At 52.1% G+C, this 20,356-nt stretch overlaps 1 protein-coding gene across 1 annotated transcript; it reads left to right on the top strand.

Annotated features, from left to right (window-relative positions):
• The first annotated feature begins 2,911 nt into the window (after positions 1–2,911).
• Positions 2,912–16,816, top strand: KCNK18 (potassium two pore domain channel subfamily K member 18). Its single transcript, XM_081568957.1, has 3 exons — positions 2,912–3,750; positions 6,136–6,264; positions 14,910–16,816. The coding sequence occupies exons 1-3, from the start codon at positions 3,531–3,533 to the stop codon at positions 15,701–15,703; spliced, it is 1,143 nt and encodes a 380-aa protein (XP_081425083.1). The 5' UTR covers positions 2,912–3,530; the 3' UTR covers positions 15,704–16,816.
• Positions 16,817–20,356: the final 3,540 nt, after the last annotated feature.

Below are 20,356 nucleotides of genomic sequence, written 5' to 3'. Positions count from 1 at the left end.
TGAGAAATAGACGCATGCACACAGAGACACACACATAGGGAGAAAAGCCGGAGGCCGTGTTTCTCTCCAGGGGAGCCTGTGGCAGGAGAGCACAATGGCCAGTGTGGCATGGCTGCACCTTGGGGTGGGGCTGGGGCTGGGGCTGGCCACTGAGCTGGAGCTCACTCACTGCCAGTTTGGGGTCAATCCCAGGGTCCTTCTCCAGACAGCAGTCTGTCTACCTCTAGAAGGCACACAGCATCGTGATACTCATCACAAAGGGTGATGGGCACACAGGCTCTGTTATCCTCTGCACTGTTCTAGACGTTTGGACTATGGCTTCTGGAAAGACTTACAAAGAGGAGTACAAATACACTTTTTGACCTCTACCATCTAACTTTTTCGTCCATTAACATTGCCCCCAAACACATTAAATAGCACTCAGAATGCACTACATAATAAACTACAAACGACTTATGCATTCTCATCTTACGATGTTGATTCTTGACTTGAGTCAAGAATGATGGGAACATACTAAGGCGGTATTCAAAAACAATGGCCAGGAGTGACATACTATGTTCATGGACTGTTGGTTTATGCAATTCCTATCAAAATCCCAGTGAGGTTTTCTGTAGACATAGGTAGGATTATTCGAAAACTTAAATAGAAAGGCCTTCTTTGCCTTCTTTTTAAATTGAAGCATAGGGCCTTGGTGGTGGCTCAGTAAAGAATCCACCTGTCAGTGGAGGAGAGATGGGTTTGACCCCTGGTCCGGGAAGATCCCACATGCTGAAGAGCGACTAAACTCATATGCCACGACTACTGAGTCTATGCTCTATAGACCAGAAACCACAACTGCTGAGCCCACCAGCCACAACTACTGAAGCCTGCGAGCCCTAGAGCCCGCAACAAGAGAAGCCACTGTAATGAAGGGTAGCCTCTGCTCCCCACAACTAGAGAAAAGTCCACGTGTCAGTGAAGACCCAGCACAGCCAAAAATAAATACACAAATAAAAAGGACATTCTAATTTTAAAAATGGATTATAGTGGATTTACAATGTTGTGTTATGTTCACGTGTACAGCAAAATGATTCAGTTATATATATATATATATACACACGTATATATACATATATATACATATATATATATATTCCAGATTCTTTTCCCTTGTAGGTTATTACAAGATATTGAGTATAGCTCCCTGTGCTATACAGTACGCCTTTGAAGTAGAAAGGCCTTAAAATAGCTAAAACAATCTTGAAAAAGAACAAGGTAGGAGGAATCATTATACCTGACATGAAGGTGCTCACACTTCAGGGGCAGGGAGAATATGGGTAGTAACGGGGGGGACCCACTTCTTATCCGTGTCTGTGAATGGACAAACATAAGCAAGTCCAACCTGGAAAGGCTCAAACCTTTCAGGAACGAGGATTTGGGTCATGCCATTAGAAAATCCACTGAAAGTAGCAAAAGTGGTGGCAGAGGGCAAGGAGAATTTAGAACGAATAGTGAAATAAGGAGGCTACGAATATCAGTTGCTGTCCTGAGTCCAACCACAGTGGGAGCTGTGCGTTGTCCTACCAACCTCCCTTTCTAGGTTTGCTTTCGGGGGATCTATGGAACTGTCTAATAACCTTCTAAAATTAGTAGTAGCCTTAGTTGCTCAGTCATGTCCAGTTCTTTGCAACCCCATGGACTGTAGCCCACCTGGCTCCTCTGTCCATGGGATTCTCCAGGGAAGAATACAGGAGTGGGTTGCCATTCCCTTCTCCAGGGTATCTTTCTGACCCAGAGATCGAACTTGGGTCTCCTGCATTGCAGGCAGATTCTTCACTGTCTGAGCCACCAGGGAAGCCCAGCCTACACTTATCCTTATATTTATCATCCCGCTCCTATTTTAAATGCCTGGGTTGTTGCACTTATATACCATCCCAGCTCACCATTGACAAAAGTTTAACAACTGCATGGCGATCTCGAGCCAAGAACTTTCTGCACACCATCTCCTTACTGATGAGTATTGAGCCATCCCGCTCTCTCAGATCACCCCCGGTGCCCGCTACTGCAGACTGGATCCCTTGTGAAGCAGACACAGATAGAGTAAGGCATGCAAAAGCTCTATTAGCAAGTAAAGGAGAAGGGAGGAGCACCGACCCTGCATATTCACTAGAAGGACTGATGCTGAAGCTCCAATGCTTTGGCCACCGGATGCGACGAGCTGACTCATTAGAAAAGACCCTGATGCTGGGAAAGACTGAGGGCAGGAGGAGAAGGGGATGACAGAGGATGAGATGATGGCATCACTGACTCAATGGACATGAGTTTGAGCAAACTCCAGGAGATAGTGAAAGACAGGGAAGCCTGGCGTGCTGCAGTCCATGGGGCTTCAAAGAGTCGGACATGCCTTAAGAGACTGGACAACAACACAATATGCAAAAGCTCTATTTATTAGGAAGTAAGGGAGAAGGGAGGAAGCAGGATGGGACAAGGGGAGCCTTGAGATGACAACACAGACCTGACAAAATCTCTGGTAGACCAACGGAGAGCAAAGATTTCAGGTCTGAGGAGTTCGGCAGGTGACAGAAATGGTTAAGCTCACGTTCCCCTGATCTTGCTCAGTCATTGGACAGGGCTTTCCCAGAGAACACGGCCTGAAAGCTGAGGCAAACCCCAAAGGAAGGAACAGCTGGAGGCCGTCAGGAACCATGCTCAGTGGAGCTGCACAGAGAATCCTTTCGTGAAGGGGGATCTAAAGGCACACACATCTCCACGTCTGCCATCTGGGGCACGTTTTTACCCTCCTAGCAGAGACAGGGGACAGGGCAGCAAGTTGCACTTCACATTCACAGTTCAGGCGCTTGCTTACATCATACCTGCTAACATTTGATTGGATGGAGCAAGTCACGTGGCTTAGTCCAACCCTAAGACGCAGGGAAGTATGCTCCGCCCACCTGAGGCCAAGGCAAGGCTGGGGGTATGCTACTGAGGAAGAAAGAAGTGGGACCAACAATTAGAGCCGCACAGGATGAAGAAGGCCCTTTGTAAACCATGGAGCTCTGGCCGCACTAATTACGATTATTTCGACCTGTCCAAGAGTCAGGGAACCACACATACCCAGGAAGGACCACCACTTGGCTAAAAAGCAAAAGTCACAGTAGGTACCTGGAAGTCAAAAGTGCAGCTTCGGAATGGGAAAGGCCAAAGCACAAAGCAACCACCAGACAGTCTTTCCAAAGCGTCTGAAGGGCAGCTCCAGGACTAGCCAGGCTGCTGGGCGCGCACTGGCCGGGTGGATCAATAGCAATTTGGGGCACTGAGTAGGGGTGGGTCGGGGAGGGGGGTGCGCTATCCGAGAAACTCGTAGGAACTGAATGCTGTGAGTGCCGGCTGCTTCCTGAGTCCTCAGGGGGGAAACCCTGGCACCAACCACTTAACGCTGGAGCCGGGCCATTCTCAGGGCGCTTCCCTCCACCCACCCCGCCCCCCGAACCTCCTCCGGGCTCTGGACTCCGGCCTCTCCAGCATTTCATGTCCTGCCCACTGCGGGGAGGATGGAGGCTGCGGGGCTTCCCCAGGCAAAGAGGTGCTACTGGGAGGCCCTGGAGAAGCTCTTCCCTCGTCTCTGTTTTCTCTGCTCCCTGGTGACCTACGCGCTGGTGGGTGCTGCGGTCTTCTCAGCCATCGAGGGCAGCCAGGACCTGAGGGCAGAGGACCCGGAGTTTGAGGAGTTCTTGGAGAAGCTCTGTGGCATCCTGAAATGTAACAGCACAGGTAGGTGGCTCACCTGGTGGGCAGGCCTTTTCTCTGTTGGTGGAAGCAGCCCCCAGAGAAGAGCGGGTTTGGGGAGGCCTCATCTGGGAGCCCTCTGCCTTCCTCCTCCCCATCCCTGGGCAAACTTAGGCAAGTGACTTCTCTCTGGGTCTCGCTTTTCCCTTCTGTAAAATGGGGGAGAAGAGTGGGCGGCCTCTCAGGGTTGCTATAAAGAACGTAGGAAAAGCGCTGAGCACCCAGTAGGTGTTCCCTCCACTTTGCCTCAGCTCCAGCCCCACCCAGATCGTCATGCTCCATGGAGGCCCAATTGCTGGAGATTTGAGGAGGTGGGTTGGCATGGATGGCTGGCTAGATCTGGAGCCAGAGGTTCCTAGGCTGGTCCTCAGAATTGCCTGCCCCACCCCTGATTCAGTTTACAGGGACTAGAATTCAAGGAACCATCCAAATTGGATAGGCCCCAGCCTGCCCCTCTGGTCTTCTACTTTCTGTTTCCAAACGCTTTTTTTTTTCTTTTGTGGTCCAACTCAGGGGAGATAAGAAGGGTCCTGAGAGGAGCTTGGGTCCTGGTTCCAGGCCAGCTGCTCTCCCAGTTCGCTGTGTGATCTGCGGCAGAGTAATTACCCTCTCTAGGTCTCAGTCTGACAGGGAGAAGGCCCACAATCTCAGGTCTGCCAATCCCAGGGACCCTGTGGGAAGCAGATGAGATAATGGACATGAAGCCTCTTGGAAGGCACAGGGCACTTTATCCTTATCGCTTTTCACTGGTATTTGTCCATTATTTCTATTCTGTTCTGTCCCCTAAAACTTGCAAAGATGTATTCAACAGAACAAGATAAAATAATAGACAGTGAAGAAAAGACAAAGGAAACACAGACTGTAAAGTTCAGGGGAAGAACAGGGTCCCGTGGTAACGACAGGTCCTCAGCCAGGCTGTTAATGATGCCTCTGACCTGCAGGAGGTCCCTTCAGTGGGGGCAGACCAGAGGCTGCTCACAGGTGGCAGAGTCCTTCCTCTGTGGAGAGTCCTTCTCTCTGCATCTGGGCCAGACACAAGCCCACTCAGATGACCCATGAGATGCCATCAGACACTGTGCCATCACTGGATCCAAACTATCAACAAGTTCAGGGCTTTCCAAACCTGGCCACACATCAGAATCATCGAAGGAGCTTGTCTCAAATACACATTCCCAGGCTCTTCCCCAAACCCACTGAAGCAGGGTCTCCAGGGCTGGGCTGGGAATCTTATTTTTAAGAAGTTTCCTGGGTGATTCTGATGCACAGAATGGTACGGGGAACAGAGCTGGTCCATTCCCTGATTTTCACTGGAGAAAATGCTTGGGAAGTGCTGGATTCATGCAGCTCCTGTGCCAACTGTTTTTCATGCACTCTCTCACTTAATCCTCCCACCAATCCTATGAGGTATGAGTTGTCCCCCTTTTACAGATCAGGAAACTGAGGCACTGGGAGTAAAACAACTTGCCCAAGGTTACCCATGAGAAAATGGAGCCAGGGATTCAATCCGAGGCATTGAGATTCCTAAGCCAGAACTTTTCTCCTTGTCATGCTTCCTCCCCGATGGGGAAACTGAGGCTCAGAAAGAAGCCTCATGTCCACAGCTACAGGAACTAGTCAAGGGCAGAGCTGGGTCTAGACTGCAGGTGCCCGGACTTCCAGTTTAGTGCCCATTCAAATAAGGATGGATTTTCTTTCATAAAATTAAGGAATTGTGTAATATTTCACAAAGATAAGGGTTTTCTGCTGTGTGCCTGGCTGTGTGATCTCTTATAACACTGCCAGTTGGCAGGCAGTTTCTGGGATCCCCAAATCCCCTGAGTGCTGGGCCAAAGGAACCATTTGGGAACCTCCTTGAGAAACCAGGGCCCCCAAGCTGGCCTCCACCCAGGCTTCCCAGACATTCTCAGGCAGATGATGCCAGCCTAATCCCCATGCTCCATCAGGCTTAATGGTCTCCGGGAGTGGGGATGGTTTGCAATCATGCAACTCCTCGCATTTCATGAAAGGCTTTTCCTTTCAGTTCTTAAGACGCCGGTAAAAGAGACAGAACAGAAGTTAGTAAGCCCCTTTGCAAGGCTAAGAATGTTCAGAAAGCCCCCAGGGCACTTCCATGACTGACCTCAGGCTGGTGGGCATCTCTCTCGGGTACTCATCATGCAGGTTTACGTGGGCACCTGACCTCCGCAGCTGCTGGAGCAGGACCTAAACTGCAGAGACGTCGAGCAAAGGGCTCCGAGAGCCCCCATCTGCTGTTGATGAGGGCCACAAGGCAGGGGGCGTGGTCCCGGGGGGAAGACACCCTTTCACCTGGGCGGGACCTGTTTTAGAGGGTGGGACCTTCTCTCTCACACGGGTCCTGTCTCTCTGGAGTTGAGGAAGGCCGGAAGCGGGACCTCGAGAAGCTGCTGCAGAAGGTGAAGCCCCAGTGGTTTAGCAGTTCTGCAGACTGGTCCTTCCTCAGCTCACTCTTTTTCTGCTGCACGGTCATCAGCACAGTGGGTAAGTCCAAGGGCAAGGGCAGATCTGCAAAGAGAAAGCAGGGGTGGGGGGTGGGGGAAACCCTTGGTAGGGATGCTGAAATGTTTACTTCATTTAGTGCAAGAAATGGGTGTGGAGTGCCTACCCTGTGCTCAGAAAGATGGCATGAGTGGGGCTGCCACTGGCCCATTTGTGCGAATCAGGAAAGCATACCCTTCTAGTTCGGGCTTCCCTGGTGGCTCAGATGGTAGAGAATCTGTAATGCTGGAGACCTAGGTTCAAACCCTGGGTCGGGAAGATCCCCTCAAGAAGGAAATGGCAACCCACTCCAGTATTCTTGCCTGGAGAATCCCATGGACAGAGGAGCCTGGTGGGCTACAGTCCAGGGGGTCACAAGAGTCTGACATGACTTAGCGACTAAACAAGCACCACAACCTTTCCTTCGGGTGGGGGCAGCCCCATGCGGAGGTCCCAGTAAGCAAGGTGCAGGCTGCATTTCAGCTTCTTCTTTGTCTCCGGGTGAGTGCTCTCGTACAAAACATAACCTGCCATGTACCTGTCTGCCCAGGTTCTTGGACTCGGGGGCAACCAAATGTGGTCAGTGTGATGTGCTCAGGGTAACGTGAGAGCACAGCCACTCCAGCCTTGGGGTTTCAGAGTCACTGGCACAATGATGGCAGCTGACTCTGAAGGAATGGAGGAAGGTGCTCGAGGAGGGCTCATCGTGGAGAGGGAGGACGGTGTGCCAGAGCAGGACCGGAGCACTAGCCATGAGACTGAGGAGGAGGAGGGGGAGCTACGGGGCTAAAGAGAGCTAACAGCTGCCTGCAGGGGCTGTGCTAAGCCACCTCCTTTAAGACCCACAGGGAATCAGGTCAGGGAGCCCGAACCCAGAGAGCGGATGTCGGGGGCCAAGGTCACGCAGAGAGTGGAGCTGGTGCCCGTGACAACCACTGAGACTCCAAGTCCAGTGCTCCTTCCCCAAAGGAGGCTGCTGGTTTGCAGGTCTGTGGGAGTGCCGTGGGGACTCTGCCTCCCGCTGCTCAGGGAGCCCCTGGGAGGGCCTGGCTGTGCCTGGGATGCAGGGAACCCTCGGATTCCTGTGTCCAACTGGAGTGGATGACAGTGCCCGGAAGGAAGGGGCTTGCAGAGAGGAAGGAGCTGGCCTCACCCTGTTCCCTGCACTTGCTGTATACGTGTCTCCAGCCTCGGAGCAAGGGAGAGACTTCCATGTGAGTCCTTGTCCCGGGGATGTCCCTCCCAGAGCCCCAGCAGAGGAGAGGGTGTGAGGACAGACCTGCCCCCACCCCACAGTGACCACTTGCATGTTTAAAGATGGCCTTGTTGACCCTCAAAGCCACTGACTCTCCTCTTGATGGCTGCACAAAGGGTGGGCTCAGGGAATGGCTACCCACTCCAGGATTCTTGCCTGGAGAACTCCATGGACAGAGGGGCCTGGCAGGCTACAGTCCGTGTGGTTGCAACGAGTCAAACACGTCTGAGCAAGTAGCACTTTTACTTTTCATTTTCCTGGGTGACAGAAGACACTGGATCTGGGCCGTGGAGATAGCCTTTGCTGCCTCCCTTCTTCCCCTCTTTCCTTCTTTCCTTAATTGACACATACTGAACACCTATGACTGCAACAGCAGCCACCGCACTGGCTAACACACGTGTATTTATGACTGACCAGGCTCCATTCTAAGTTTTTTGCCATGATTAGCCTGTTGAACCCTCGCAGCAACCCTGAGGTAGCTGCTGATGTTCGTCCCGCTCTCTGGATGGGGAAAGTGAGGCAGGGCAGGTCCACCCTGTTTGCAAGGTGACACAGCTCATGTGTGTCTGGGTTCAGGCTGTCTGGGCCTTAACCTGAGACCCCACTGCTTCTGCTCAGACCTGACTTTCTCTGTGCCCAGCACAGAACTGAACTAGGTGGATGCCTCCCACCCCAGTGGGGCTCAGAGTCTAGCGGAGGGAGGAACAGTGAATAGCTGAGCATGCAGATGAGCCCAGAGGAGAAGCTTGGACTGTGGAAGTGGGTGAAACAGGATGTGGGGGTGGTCCTGATGGGTGGGGAGCAGGGAGAGGCTTGTCAGTGAAAGTGACATTGAAGCTGAAGGATCTGTGGAGATTAACCAGGCAAAGAAGGCTGAGAGAACTTTCCAGCCAGACAGCAGGGCAGAACTCTGAGGAAGAGGCCACCGAGGCTGGCGGGCTATGAGGGACGGGGCTGGTCTTGCATTCAAGCACTGTTTCCCTAGGCCAGTGTCAGAGGGCCTTCTAGAATCTGGGCCCATACATTGGCCACCTGATGCAAAGAACCAACTCATTGGAAAAGACCCTGATGCTGGCAAAGATTGAGGGCAGGAGGAGAAGGGGATGACAGTGGATGAGATGGTTGGATGGCTTCACCAACTCGATGGACCTGAGTTTGAGTGAACTCCGGGAGATGGTGGGGGACAGGGAAGCCTGGCGTGCTGCAGTCCATGGGGTCACAGAGTCGGACACAACTGAGTGGCTGAACGACAAGAAGCTTCCCTCTGCGGTGCAGCAGCAGGAAGAGCCGGGTGAGAGCAGCCAAGCCATGGTTGGCAGGAGCCTCCCCTGCTGGAGGCGGGGGTCACCGTAGTGGAGGCGGTGGAGTAGCTCCTAGCCACGAGTCAGGAGATCCTGGCTCAGCCTCCCCACCAGGCGTGTGATCCATTGCTCAGCCCTGCCCCTTTTGGTCAGCACAAAGGACTGGGGCCCCGTTTTCATTCAGGAGGACATCAATTCAAGAGAGTACCAATCCAGGGACGGGGGGTAAACCTGGGCTCACAAGGATCGTGGCTGGGCACTCATCCTGGAAGTGGAGCACAGTGGCTACTGTGGACTCTGGGGGTCAGCCACCTGGGGTCAGAGCTATGTGACCTCCAGTGAGCAATGTAGCCTGTCCGAGTCTTGTTCCCTAATCTCTAACTCCTCCCAGACCTGCCTTCAGGGTCTGCGTGAGGATCAGTGACAAGCGCCTATATGAGCCAGCTGCCACTGACGGAAAACCCAACCCAACTGGCTTAAACTGCAAGGAAAATGCGTCCCCTCGCAAGGAAGAAGGCCAGTGGGGGACAGCTCTCAGGCCGCTTGCTGGGCAGCTCACTTCTGACACTGACCATCAGGTTCTCTCCATCTGGCTCAGTGGGTCACAAGATGACCACCAAGGTCCACTCCCACCCTGGGCGTAGTCACATCTCACAGGCAGAGGAAGGGCCGGCTGTCATAATCAGCAAGGAAACTTCTTCCAAGAAGCCTCCCACCCCAAGCCAGTCCCTGGCAAAGCGGGTTGGATTACCGGGATGATTTAGACTAACTGGATCTATCGCTGAATCAGATGAGGGAGCAGCGGCAGGCCAGGGAAAGAGGGGGGAATGGCTGCTGGATGGACAGCCAATGTCTACTGTAACGTGCTTGCGTAAATGGGCGTGTGTTTGTGTCCAAGGGCGCCCCCGTGTGGCTTCTTTCAGAACAGCTCTCATTCACCTGAATGCTGATACAGGCAGGGACAGGTAAGGGGCAGAAGGTGGGGTAGTTGTTGTTTAATCGCTAAAAGAGTAACAGCAACTTAATAGCTGTGCTACTGAGCACGTACCAGCATCAGGCATGGTGTCAACATGTTTTATATGCACGATTTTATTTAATTCTCGCAGCAGCTCTACAAGGGAGGCTCTGTGACTGTCCCTTTTGGGAGGGACCTTGGACTTTGGGAGCGAGGGAAGTGGTTTCCAGCAGGGAAGAAGCAGGACACAGCTGGCCTTTTCAGGGGCCCCAGAGCTCGAGGGGATGCTTTCAATGAGCAAAGTTACAGGGGATCAGAAATGCAAGAAAGAGACTGGAAGCAAAGGGGCTTGAGAGTGTGGGGTTTACTGAAGCAAAGGGGACTGGTCTAAGGCAGCATTTTTTTTCTGGGTTTGGCACTACTGATGTCTTAAACTAAAGGATTCTTTGTGGTGGGGGCTGTTCTGTGCACTCATCGTGGGATGTTTAGAAGTATCCCTGGTCTCTCCCCACCATGGAAACCCAACTTTTTCCCTACTGTCTCCACCAGTTATGAGAGCCCAGAATGTCTCCAGACGTTGCCAGATATCCCTCAGGGAGCAAAACTGCCCCCTGTTGAGAACCACTGATGTGATGTAATGGTTATCAAATCGTGGTCCCTGGACCAGTGGGATGACTATCATCAGAGAACATGTTAGAAATACACATTACTTCTCAGGCCCCATCCTAGACGTACTGAGTCAGAAGCTATGGATGTGGGGCCAGTGAACTGTGTTGTAACCAGCTCTACATGTGATTTTGATGCACAAGACATTTGAGAAACACTCTCCTGGGACAAGTGTTCTCAGGCCAGGCTGCACATTGGAATCACTAGGGTATCTTTTACACGTCCCCACCCCCACCCTGCCGTGCCTGGGCCCCACGCCAATCAAGTGAGACTTACTGGGGACAGGCCCAGGCCTCAGTGTTTTTCAGAGCCCTCCAGGTGATTCTAATGGTAGTCCAGGCGATGAACCACTGATCTAATGGAAATGCATTAGCTTGGTTTATATCCCAAGAAAACGATGCTCCCACTCATGTCCAACTCCATTAGGACATCAGGCCATCCAGTAATTACTACTGGAAGGGGATGTTGGGGCAGTTTCTGCACTGCCTGTAATCAATAATGGCCCTGCTGGTAATGCTGCTTGCTGTTCCGATCTCTGGGTCACCTGAAATGCACCTGACCTTGATGCCGAGGTAGGGACCCTGGGCAGGTACAAGGCTGATCAATCCCCAGTCATTTCCAAATGGATCAGCCCCCTGGGATTTGAGAGTGCATGGGCTGTTAAATCCTCACAGACTAAGTGAGGTGGACTGATGGAATTAGAATATACGCCTGCATTATAAGAAATAATATGATTTTTCCATTATGTGTTCTAGCATTCAGTAATTGGGGAGGCAATCCATTTCCTTCACAGGGGCCTGTGCTCTGAGACTTGCCTCTCTGCTGTGTGGCCCGTCCTCTGGATTGTAATCATATTCCACTCAGAGGCAGCCACAATGACTTTGTTTATGATCCACTGAACCCACCTTTGCCAAGGACAGCATGTGGGTGGGGGGGCAGAGGTCTTTGGGCGAGGGGTGCACATGCTTATTGTCTGTGGGCTGGGGGCCCCAGACGAGTCACCTGACTTTCCTGTTCCTTGCCCATTGACCTGCAGTAATAGGGGTGGTTGCCGGCATTAGGGGTTCTGCTATGCAGGGAATTCTGACGCTAAAAGGCATTTACTCCATAAATCTGGTAAGAAATGTGATATTCTTTTCTTTACATAGATCTCACCTTAGGACCCCATCCTGGAGGCTGGGGGGCTTCCACTGGGAGCTTTTCCTGATTTTCCTATGGGTGCACGAAAGCTGGGGACTTATGCAACATCTGGAAAAAGGGATGACTCCCTGCTTACGGGCCTTGCTGCTGACATCTTTTAAGGACTACCGGCCCTGTGGGGCCCGTGACAAGCTCGGACATGGGAATCTTTGCTGACACCCGGGCCTGGACCTCTTCAAGACTCCATGGCCTCTCTGAACTCCTGTCCCCACGAGGGGCTCTGGACACCCTCCTTTCTCCTCTTCCCTGCCCTGGAGAATCTCTCTGCACCCTCCACACTCACCCTGGCTCCAGTGAGCAGCTCCCTGGTGTGCCCGAGGCTGCCCTTGCTTTAGCACTTAAGGGTTTTACCAGAACAGGAGACCCTGAGTCCTGGGTATGTGGGGCAGTTGGTCCTCCTATCCAGGGCCCCCTCTGTTCCCTACCCCCTCCTTCTCCCTGAGACGCCACCGCACCCCCACTTCCTCCATGCTCCTAGGCGGTCATTGTCACTGAAGTATGGAAGAAACGCTGTCCTGAGGTCCCTTCTGCCACCTCCTCTCCCCGAGGGGAGGGCCGAGCTGCTGGACCCCTGCAGGGAGCAGAGACCGGAAACCCTGGGCTTCCTCAGCAAGTCCGGCCGCACTGAGCAACCCCGGTGTTTAGCCAGGGAGAGCTCACTCCTGACCCTGGTGCTGCTGGGTCCTGCTGGACACTGAGGGAGCTGAATTCATGGTTTTGCTTCCCTCTCGACTAGGAGCTCCCAGAGGGCGTGACCTCTGCCCGTTCCTCACTGTACCCTCAATACTGCCCACAAAAGCCTGGCACCGAGTAGGTCCTCAATAAATGCAAATACAGCTTGGATGCCTTTGTTCCAATCTAATTTGTTGTTGTTCACTCACTTGGGCTTCCCTGATAGCTCAGTTGGTAAAGAATCTGCCTGCAATGTGGGAGACCTGGGTTCGATCCCTGGGTTGGGAAGATCCCCTGGAGAAGGGAAAGGCTACCCACTTCAGTGTTCTGGCCTGGAGAATTTCATGGACTGTATAGTTCATGGGGTCCGAAAGAGTCAGACACGACCGAGTGACTTTCACTTTCACTGGCTAAGTTGTGTCTGACTCTGCGACCCCATGGACTGCAGTACACCAGGCCTCCCTGTCCTTCACTGTCTCCTGGAGTTTGCTCACATTCATGTCCGTTGAGTTGATGATGCTCTCTAACCATCTCATCCTCTGCCCACCTTCTCCTTTTGCCCTCAATCTTTCCCCCATCAGGATCTTTTCCAATGAGTCAGCTCTTCGCATCGGGTGGCCATGGTTTCCTCTTTTATGACTTGTTACTGATGACCACGTGCAATTGCATACTCACTGTGCTTAGTTGCTCAGTCGCATCTGACTCTTTGCAACCCCATGGACTGTAGCCCACCAAGCTCTTCTGTCCATGGGGATTCTCCAGGCAAGAATACTGGAGTGGATTGCCATGCCCTGCTCCAGGGGATCTTCCTAACCCAAGGTTTGAACCCAGGTCTCCTGCACTACAGACAGATTCTTTACCTTCTAAGCCACCAGGGAAGCATACTCACTGGGGTGGTTATTTGATTCATATCTGCCTTCTCCACTAAACCAGAAGCTCACCGAAGTTGGATCCCATATCAATACTAATGTAGAGTTCACTGCTCCTGCCATTAAATGGTACCTTGTGGAAGCAGCAGGGTGGCGTGGAGTGCCCTGGGAGGGATGCACACTGAGGAGACCTGCTGAGGGCCTCCCCCAGGACCCCAGTGAGGATGGGCAGCCTGACCACCCGTGTGCCTGGAGGGCAGATGCTGAGGCCAGAGTTTGCATAGGAAGCCATGGCCCTGGAGGAGGTTGGGGCTTAGCCAGCTTGTCAGTTGCCTTCCAATTAATTTACATAATTGGGCTGGGGCTTTCTGTATTAATCATCCTTTAGGACATCAAAAATTAAACACAGGCATTAAATACAGAAGCTTCTCCCTCTTTGTGGAAGGCACTGAGCTTGCCCACTCCAGAAGATCCAGTGACTTGCGCTGTGGGATTTGCCATCCCTCTGCTCCTGGGCCTCTGTTGACAAGAGAGGAGGCTGGGGTGACGGAAGGAGGCAGCTCGTGAAGAGAAGGAAGACCTCAACCTAGCCCTCTCTTTGCTAGGCTCACCTGTTCCTGATGGTCGGCGTGTCTGGCCCCCTTGGTGCTCCTGACCCAGTGGAGGGAGCTGGCTTGGGAGCCGGATGGGATTTCCAGGCATCCATCCTGGATTGGCATTTATTGAGCACCTACTGTAGGCCAGGTTTCAATGCTCTGACCCCCAACTTCACAGTTTATCACACGTATGCTCTTGGCTAAGTCGCTTCACTTCTCTGAGCCTCAGTTTCCCCCTCTGTGATGGTGATCACCAGAGCTACCAATGAAGGCTGGTTAATACCCAGCCCCCAGTAAGTGCTCAAAAAGCCAGCTATTATTATTAGAATGAGGACATCGACCTCCCGGGCATGACACACCTACTGCATGTGAGGCACTGGTCTCTTGCAATCCTTCCAGCTGTCAGTATGCAAAGCAGGGGTGATCTGCCCCACTTTAGAGATAAGAAACCTGAAAATGTGAGCAGTCACATCACTTTCTAGTAAATGGTAGAGCTGGAACTGGAAGTGAGGCTGCCAGGTGACCCACTCAACAACAACTGGCTCTGAGGGCAGCAGTGGTATGTTATTCACTGTCCCTCTTTCTGCCATCCCAAGTACCGTGTGCACTGCTTACATGCCACTGGCACCTAATTGCCTCTTATATAGACACAAACCTTATATGGAGGCCCAGACATCCCAGAAAGGATGGACATGGCTTCTTAGGGACCGACGCCTTCTTGGAGGATGATGGAGGTGATGGGTTTGCTGGCAAAGCCACCGTACCCTGTCACCTGCTCTCATCCCGTTTCTCCATGTGCGCTGGGAGGTCCTCTTTCAGACGCTCAGAGATGGCAAAAGGCAAGGCAGTCAGCTCACGCCCATACGTGGGCTTGTCTCCTGCCAAGGACACGAGTCGTCCCTTACCCTAAAGATAAACTGGGTTTCACCTCCTTCTCCCCCAACCAAAGCAGACCTAACATCAGACAAGCTGATGAATGTTTTAAGATGAATATTTTAAAAATATGTGGTGCAAAATGCCATGCCAAGGAAAGGAAATGGCAGAAGGTCTCTTTAAAGGTTTTTTTTTTTTTTTTTTTTGCTGGGGAGGGGGAGGAGCCACCGACCGTCCTGGGGGCTCTGTCTTCTTTTTCAGGTTACAGCCACGTCTACCCCGTCACCAGGCTCGGCAAGTACCTGTGCATGCTGTACGCTCTCTTTGGCATCCCGCTGATGTTCCTGGTCCTCACGGACACGGGCGACATCCTGGCCACCGTCTTATCCACGTCCTACAATCAATTCCGAAGACTCCCCTTCCTCCCCACTCCCCTTCCCAAGTGGTGCTTTGGACGCTCCTGCAAAAGACGACCCGACTCCCTCCCCGCAGACGAAGCCGTCCAGAACGTGGTCATCCACGACCCCGAGCTCCCGGGCCCCAAACCTGCCCCCGCCGCCCCAAGCAGCAACATGGAGCTGTTCGAAAGACTTCTGGCACGGGAGAAAGACAACACCCTCCAGGTGCCCCCTCAGGCCATGGAGAGGAGCACGTCATGTCCCGAGCTGGGGTCCGGGAGGCTCTCGAGCTCCATCATCAGCAACCTGGATGAGGTGGGGCGGCAGGTGGAGAGGCTGGACATCCCCCTCCCCGTCATCGCCCTCGTGGTCTTCGCCTACATTTCCTGCGCGGCCGCCGTCCTTCCCATCTGGGAGAAGCAGCTGAACTTCGAAAATGCCTTCTACTTCTGCTTTGTCACGCTGACCACCATTGGGTTCGGGGACATTGTATTGGAACACCCTCACTTCTTCTTGTTCTTCTCCATTTACATCATCATTGGGATGGAGATTGTGTGCATTGCTTTCAAGCTGGTGCAGAACAGGCTGATTCACCTCTATAAAACTCTCATAGTCTTCTTTGCAAATGGGAGTTTTTCCAGTCCTGTCAAAAAGTGAAGGCTCCATCGACTCGGGTTTTCCCATCTTGTTGAAGAGGGAAAGCCCCATTGACTCTCATGTGACGCCGCCAGCCAAGCCGGTTGTCTCGTCCTGTGTTTGGGGGCGCTATAGTTAGATCTGGTGTCGCCTGAGACCTTGGAGTCACATTCCGACATGACATCTGATTACAGTCTTGAGGCCCTGCAGAAAAGTGGCCAATGTCCTTCCTATCAGGACATTAGAAAAAAGAAACTGTCACCATCCTCTAAAGTCCAATTAATTGCCATCTCCATTTTTCAAAAGCTCCCCTTGATGTGGATCAAACCACCTCACAGATGTCACTGGGTCTCTTGCAACAGGAGGGAAAAAATTACCTTTGATTTTGCCATGTGTACTTTCAGCTAAATTAAAACCTTCCTGAGCCGCTCCCTGATTACCCTTGGTGAAGCAAAGCGAGTCTGAGCCACCTCTCTTCTTGAATGACTGAGTGAGTCGAATCAGCCCAGTCCCTGCTCTTGTAACATACACTGATGGCACTAAGAGAAATCGTCACCTGTGTTCACAGGAGCCTGGCAGACTTCCTGGTTGCCAGATTCAGTGTAGACTAGGGCTCTCATCAAGTGGCACAGAATCGCATCTCCTGAGTGAGCTGGCATGTGAACATGTTGATGTTTACGGATGGGTACATAAAAGGGCTGGTGCTTATCTGGTGGATGTGAGCTGTTCATGAATGACTGGCATGTGAATGGGGGGATCTGTGTGACACGTGGCCTGGTACTCCAGCTCCCTTTGCCGGAGGACTTTCTCTGGCCACTAAAGCACAGGCATGCGCAGAGCAGGCTAGAAGTGCCAAGGGCTTAACACTCCTGGGTACATCCCTGAACTGATGACCCGTGGGAGTGGGTTGGACATATGTCCCCAGCTTCTTGCCCCTCCCATGGGATAACTTTGGACCACGTTCAACACCGTCTCCCCAAGTTCTCCAGGGCAATTGCATCTCACTTGCTCACCTTGTATTGGTGTACCCTCCTTCATTTCTGTCTCAGGTCTCCATTCCTCTTGAGATCACCCCTAGCACCCACTTGGACATAAAGCCTTGTCTCAGAGTCACTCCTGGAGACCCCACCCTGGGAGAAGAAGTACCAAATCCGTATAGAAAACCAGTTGGCTCATGTATGGAATAACATGAGCCACACTGTTTCCCTAGTCACTTACTGCAAGTGTCTTATTGGAGAGAAACAAAGTTTCCTGAATGCTTCCTTGAGAGAATCTTGGAAAAATCATCTTGTTCCTGTGATTGGCCAAATTGCGTAACCAGTGAATTTTGCTCCAGGGTATAGAACAAAAATCACTGGGTCAGGAAGATCCCCTGGAAGAGGAAATGGCCACCCACTCCAGTATTCTTGCTTGAGAAATCCCATGGACGGAGGAGCCTGGTGGGCTACAGTCCATGGAGTCGCAAAGAGTCGAACACAACTGTGCGCCTGAGCGCACAGATCGAACAAAAGTCACAAGAACCAGTGAAAACTGCCAGTGGGCTCCAGTTTGAAGTGAAAGGAAGTCAGCTCCCAGTGGGGGGTGCAGGCCTTCCTTTCTGGATCTTTCCTTTTCTACCCTGCTACTGTTGTTAATGCAAGTTAACAATTTGTAAGTTTCTGTGCCAGACACAGAGTGACAAGGTTTGAGTTAATTGCTTAGTCGTGTCCTTGACTCTGTGATCTCATGGACTGTAGCCTACCATGGTCCTCTGTCCATGGGATTCTCCAGGCAAGAATAATTGGAGTAGGTTGCCATTCCCTTCTCCGGGGGATCTTTCCTGACTCAGGGAGTGAACCTGGGTCTCCTGCATTGCAGGTGGATTCTTTACCGTCTGAGCCACCAGGGAAGCCCAGAGAAAGGTTTACTGCAAGATCAATGCAAGTAGACGGGTGCTAATGCCCTAAAAAGCCCTGAGCTCCCCAAAGGATTTCAGCAAAAAACTTTTAGAAACCAGGTGAGGGAGAGGGATTGCAGGGTCTGTGATCCGTTTGTCAGCAATACTCTGGCTGATGGTGAGGTAGCAGTGTGGTGTCACAGGGGTTAACATTATCAGTCCCCAGGATTTGGAGGCCTGGGGCTAGGTGCTCAGGGTTATCAAGTAGTTAACATCTTCCATCTGTTGGAGAGGCGGAGGGTTGTTTTTTTTTTGACATTTGCCAAACTACTCAGGAAGTGTGTATCAAATACTATTATCTGGGTACTTCAGAGGAGCTAAAGCAGAGGATATGGGGGAAGGTTTGTCCCTGGAAGGTCCCAAAGGGTCCTTCTCGGTTACACTGTTTGGCTTTTTGCCCCTTTAATTCTTCAAGACCTACCTCAGGAAAGGGAATTGATATGGTGTCAACAGAAACCACTGAAACGCATGAATTTCAGGCAGCAGCCATGGGGACGAGGGCTTTTTTGACGTCTCCCCACATCCCTGAAATCACAGTCGCCCAGTTTCTATGCAGCAAAGTCGCTCAAACCCAAAGGTGATCAAGACTAGCCACTCGCGTGAAGCACATGATTGGATTCAGAGTCCAGCTCAGCAAACATTCATTGAGTGCTTGCTGTTTTCCAGGATCATAGAGGATTCCAAAGATAATCAGGCATATTCTCAGAAACGTGGAGGTAATTACTGGTGATATTCAATCTCTCCATGGACAGAGGATCCCAGAGGGCTATAGTCCATGGAGTTGCAAACAGTTGGACATGACTGAGTGGCTAACACTTCCATACTTCCACACTTCCACTTCCATTGAATTGCTCAGTCCCTTCCTTCATAAGGAGAGTCGTGTTCAAATGCAAACAGTTTGTCAGGTGTAAGTTTTATACAAATTAAAGATTTGCTTATTTCATTTGCTAGTGGGTATTCTGCGGTTCTGAGAAAATAGGAATTAAAAAAAAAACACCTCTATTTGCCATACATTGACATGAATCAGCCACGGGTGTGCATGTGTTTCCCATCCTGAACTCCCCTCCCACCTCCCTCCCCATCCCATCCCTCAGAGTCATCCCAGAAATTCTTTCCTTCAAGACTTTGCTTGGTGGTTCTCAACTTTGCCTATACTCTGTCGACTGAAAAAAAATAGTCACAACCTGAAATTAGAGGGCTAGAATGACAGATAGCTGTGACATCCTTGTTTATTGATATGGCAGGAAACATTCCATTTCATGATATTCCAGTCATGTATGTATGTGAGAGTTGGATGGTGAAGAAAGCTGAGCACCGAAGAATTGATGCTTTTGAACTGTGGTGTTGGAGAAGACTCTTGAGAGTCCCTTGGACTGCAAGGAGGTCCAACCAGTCCATCCTAAAGGAGATCAGCCCTGGGTGTTCATTGGAAGGACTGATGTTGAAGCTGCAACTCCAATACTTTGGCCACCTGATGCGAAGAGTTGACTCATTGGAAAAGACCCTGATGCTGGCAAAGATGGAGGGTAGGAGGAGAAGTGGACGACAGAGGATGAGATGGTTGGATGGCATCACCGACTCGATGGACATGGGTTTGGGTAAACTCCGGGAGTTGGTGATGGACGGGGGCCTGGCGTGCTTCGATTCATAGGGTCTCAGAGAGTCGGACAAGACTGAGCAACTGAACTGAACTGATTGCATTTCACAACACTGACACCTGGGGGCTCAGAGAATTCACGTGTCTCCCCATCTCCCTCCCCTTGAGGTTCAGAAGTCATTGGTAGAGGTGCCACTCAGACTTTTTAAAAGTTCCCCCGATTGATTCCAGTGTGTCGTCAGAGTTGAGAACCACGCACTAGCTGCGCTCTCACCTGAATGCCCTTCTCCCGTCTAGGACCGATGAAGGCTTAAGTCCCTGCCTCAGCCCACATGTCCCCTCCTCTGGGTAATGTCCCTGACTTCTGGTCGCCCCCATGCTCCCACTGCACCCATCGTAACCTCTTCCTCTGTAAGTAGGTCCTCTCCCCGAATGAAATGATTGTGTCTTTTTCATTATCATTGTTCTTTGACTCCTCCCACCCATACGTCGCCGTGTCTGCCACAGACCCACAGACGGGAGAACTCTGGACAGAACTTCGGTGCACGAATGCCATCCCTTACCGCTCACCTGCGACATCCTGACCCCAAGCTGAGTCCTTCCCCGAGTGGCCACCAGGTGGCGCCGCCAGGCCCCGCGGGCCCCGCGCTCCCGGGGCCAGCAGGTGGCGCTCCTGCCGCCCGGCGCCTCGGAAAAGGGGGCTTCAGGAGTGTTTGTCTCCTCCCAGCCCCACCCTGTGGTCCCCCCGCGAAGGGGAGAGTCAGGCTCCTGTCATCTGCAGTGGCGCTCTGAGAAGGGACGCCTCGGACTTCTCGCCGCGGACACCGAGGAAAGCAACACGTGGGCGCCTCGGACGTCTGTCCCGCATCTCTGAAATCACAGCGCAAGTCAGTGCCTGAAATGTTACTGCTTGAGTCTCAGCCACTCGACACGTGGTGTCCTGTTAGTAATCAAGCCCTTAGCTGCCTTTCACCCTGAATGTTTCTCTGACCCACCAGCCTCATTGGGAAGAGGGAAATAGCAAGCCACTGCAGTATTCCTGCCTAGAGAATCCTGTGGACAGAGGAGCCTGGTGGGCTGCCGTCTATGGGGTCGCACAGGGTCGGACACGACTGAAGTGAGCAGCAGCAGCAGCAGCCTC

Source organism: Giraffa tippelskirchi, chromosome 2 (genome assembly GCF_054371585.1).
Source record: "Giraffa tippelskirchi isolate mGirTip1 chromosome 2, T2T-mGirTip1v1.2.pri, whole genome shotgun sequence".
Classification (NCBI taxonomy): domain Eukaryota; kingdom Metazoa; phylum Chordata; class Mammalia; order Artiodactyla; family Giraffidae; genus Giraffa; species Giraffa tippelskirchi.
Note: the sequence above shows the minus strand (reverse complement) of the source record. Positions and strands in the feature narration are given on the sequence as shown.

Excerpts from the sequence above, each read along its gene's own strand:
- KCNK18 (XM_081568957.1), top strand. The coding sequence starts at position 3,531 with ATGGAGGCTGCGGGGCTTCCCCAGGCAAAGAGGTGCTACTGGGAGGCC. Across the intron at positions 3,751-6,135 it reads CCTGAAATGTAACAGCACAG|TTGAGGAAGGCCGGAAGCGG; the intron begins GTAGGTGGCTCA and ends GTCTCTCTGGAG. Across the intron at positions 6,265-14,909 it reads CACGGTCATCAGCACAGTGG|GTTACAGCCACGTCTACCCC; the intron begins GTAAGTCCAAGG and ends CTTCTTTTTCAG.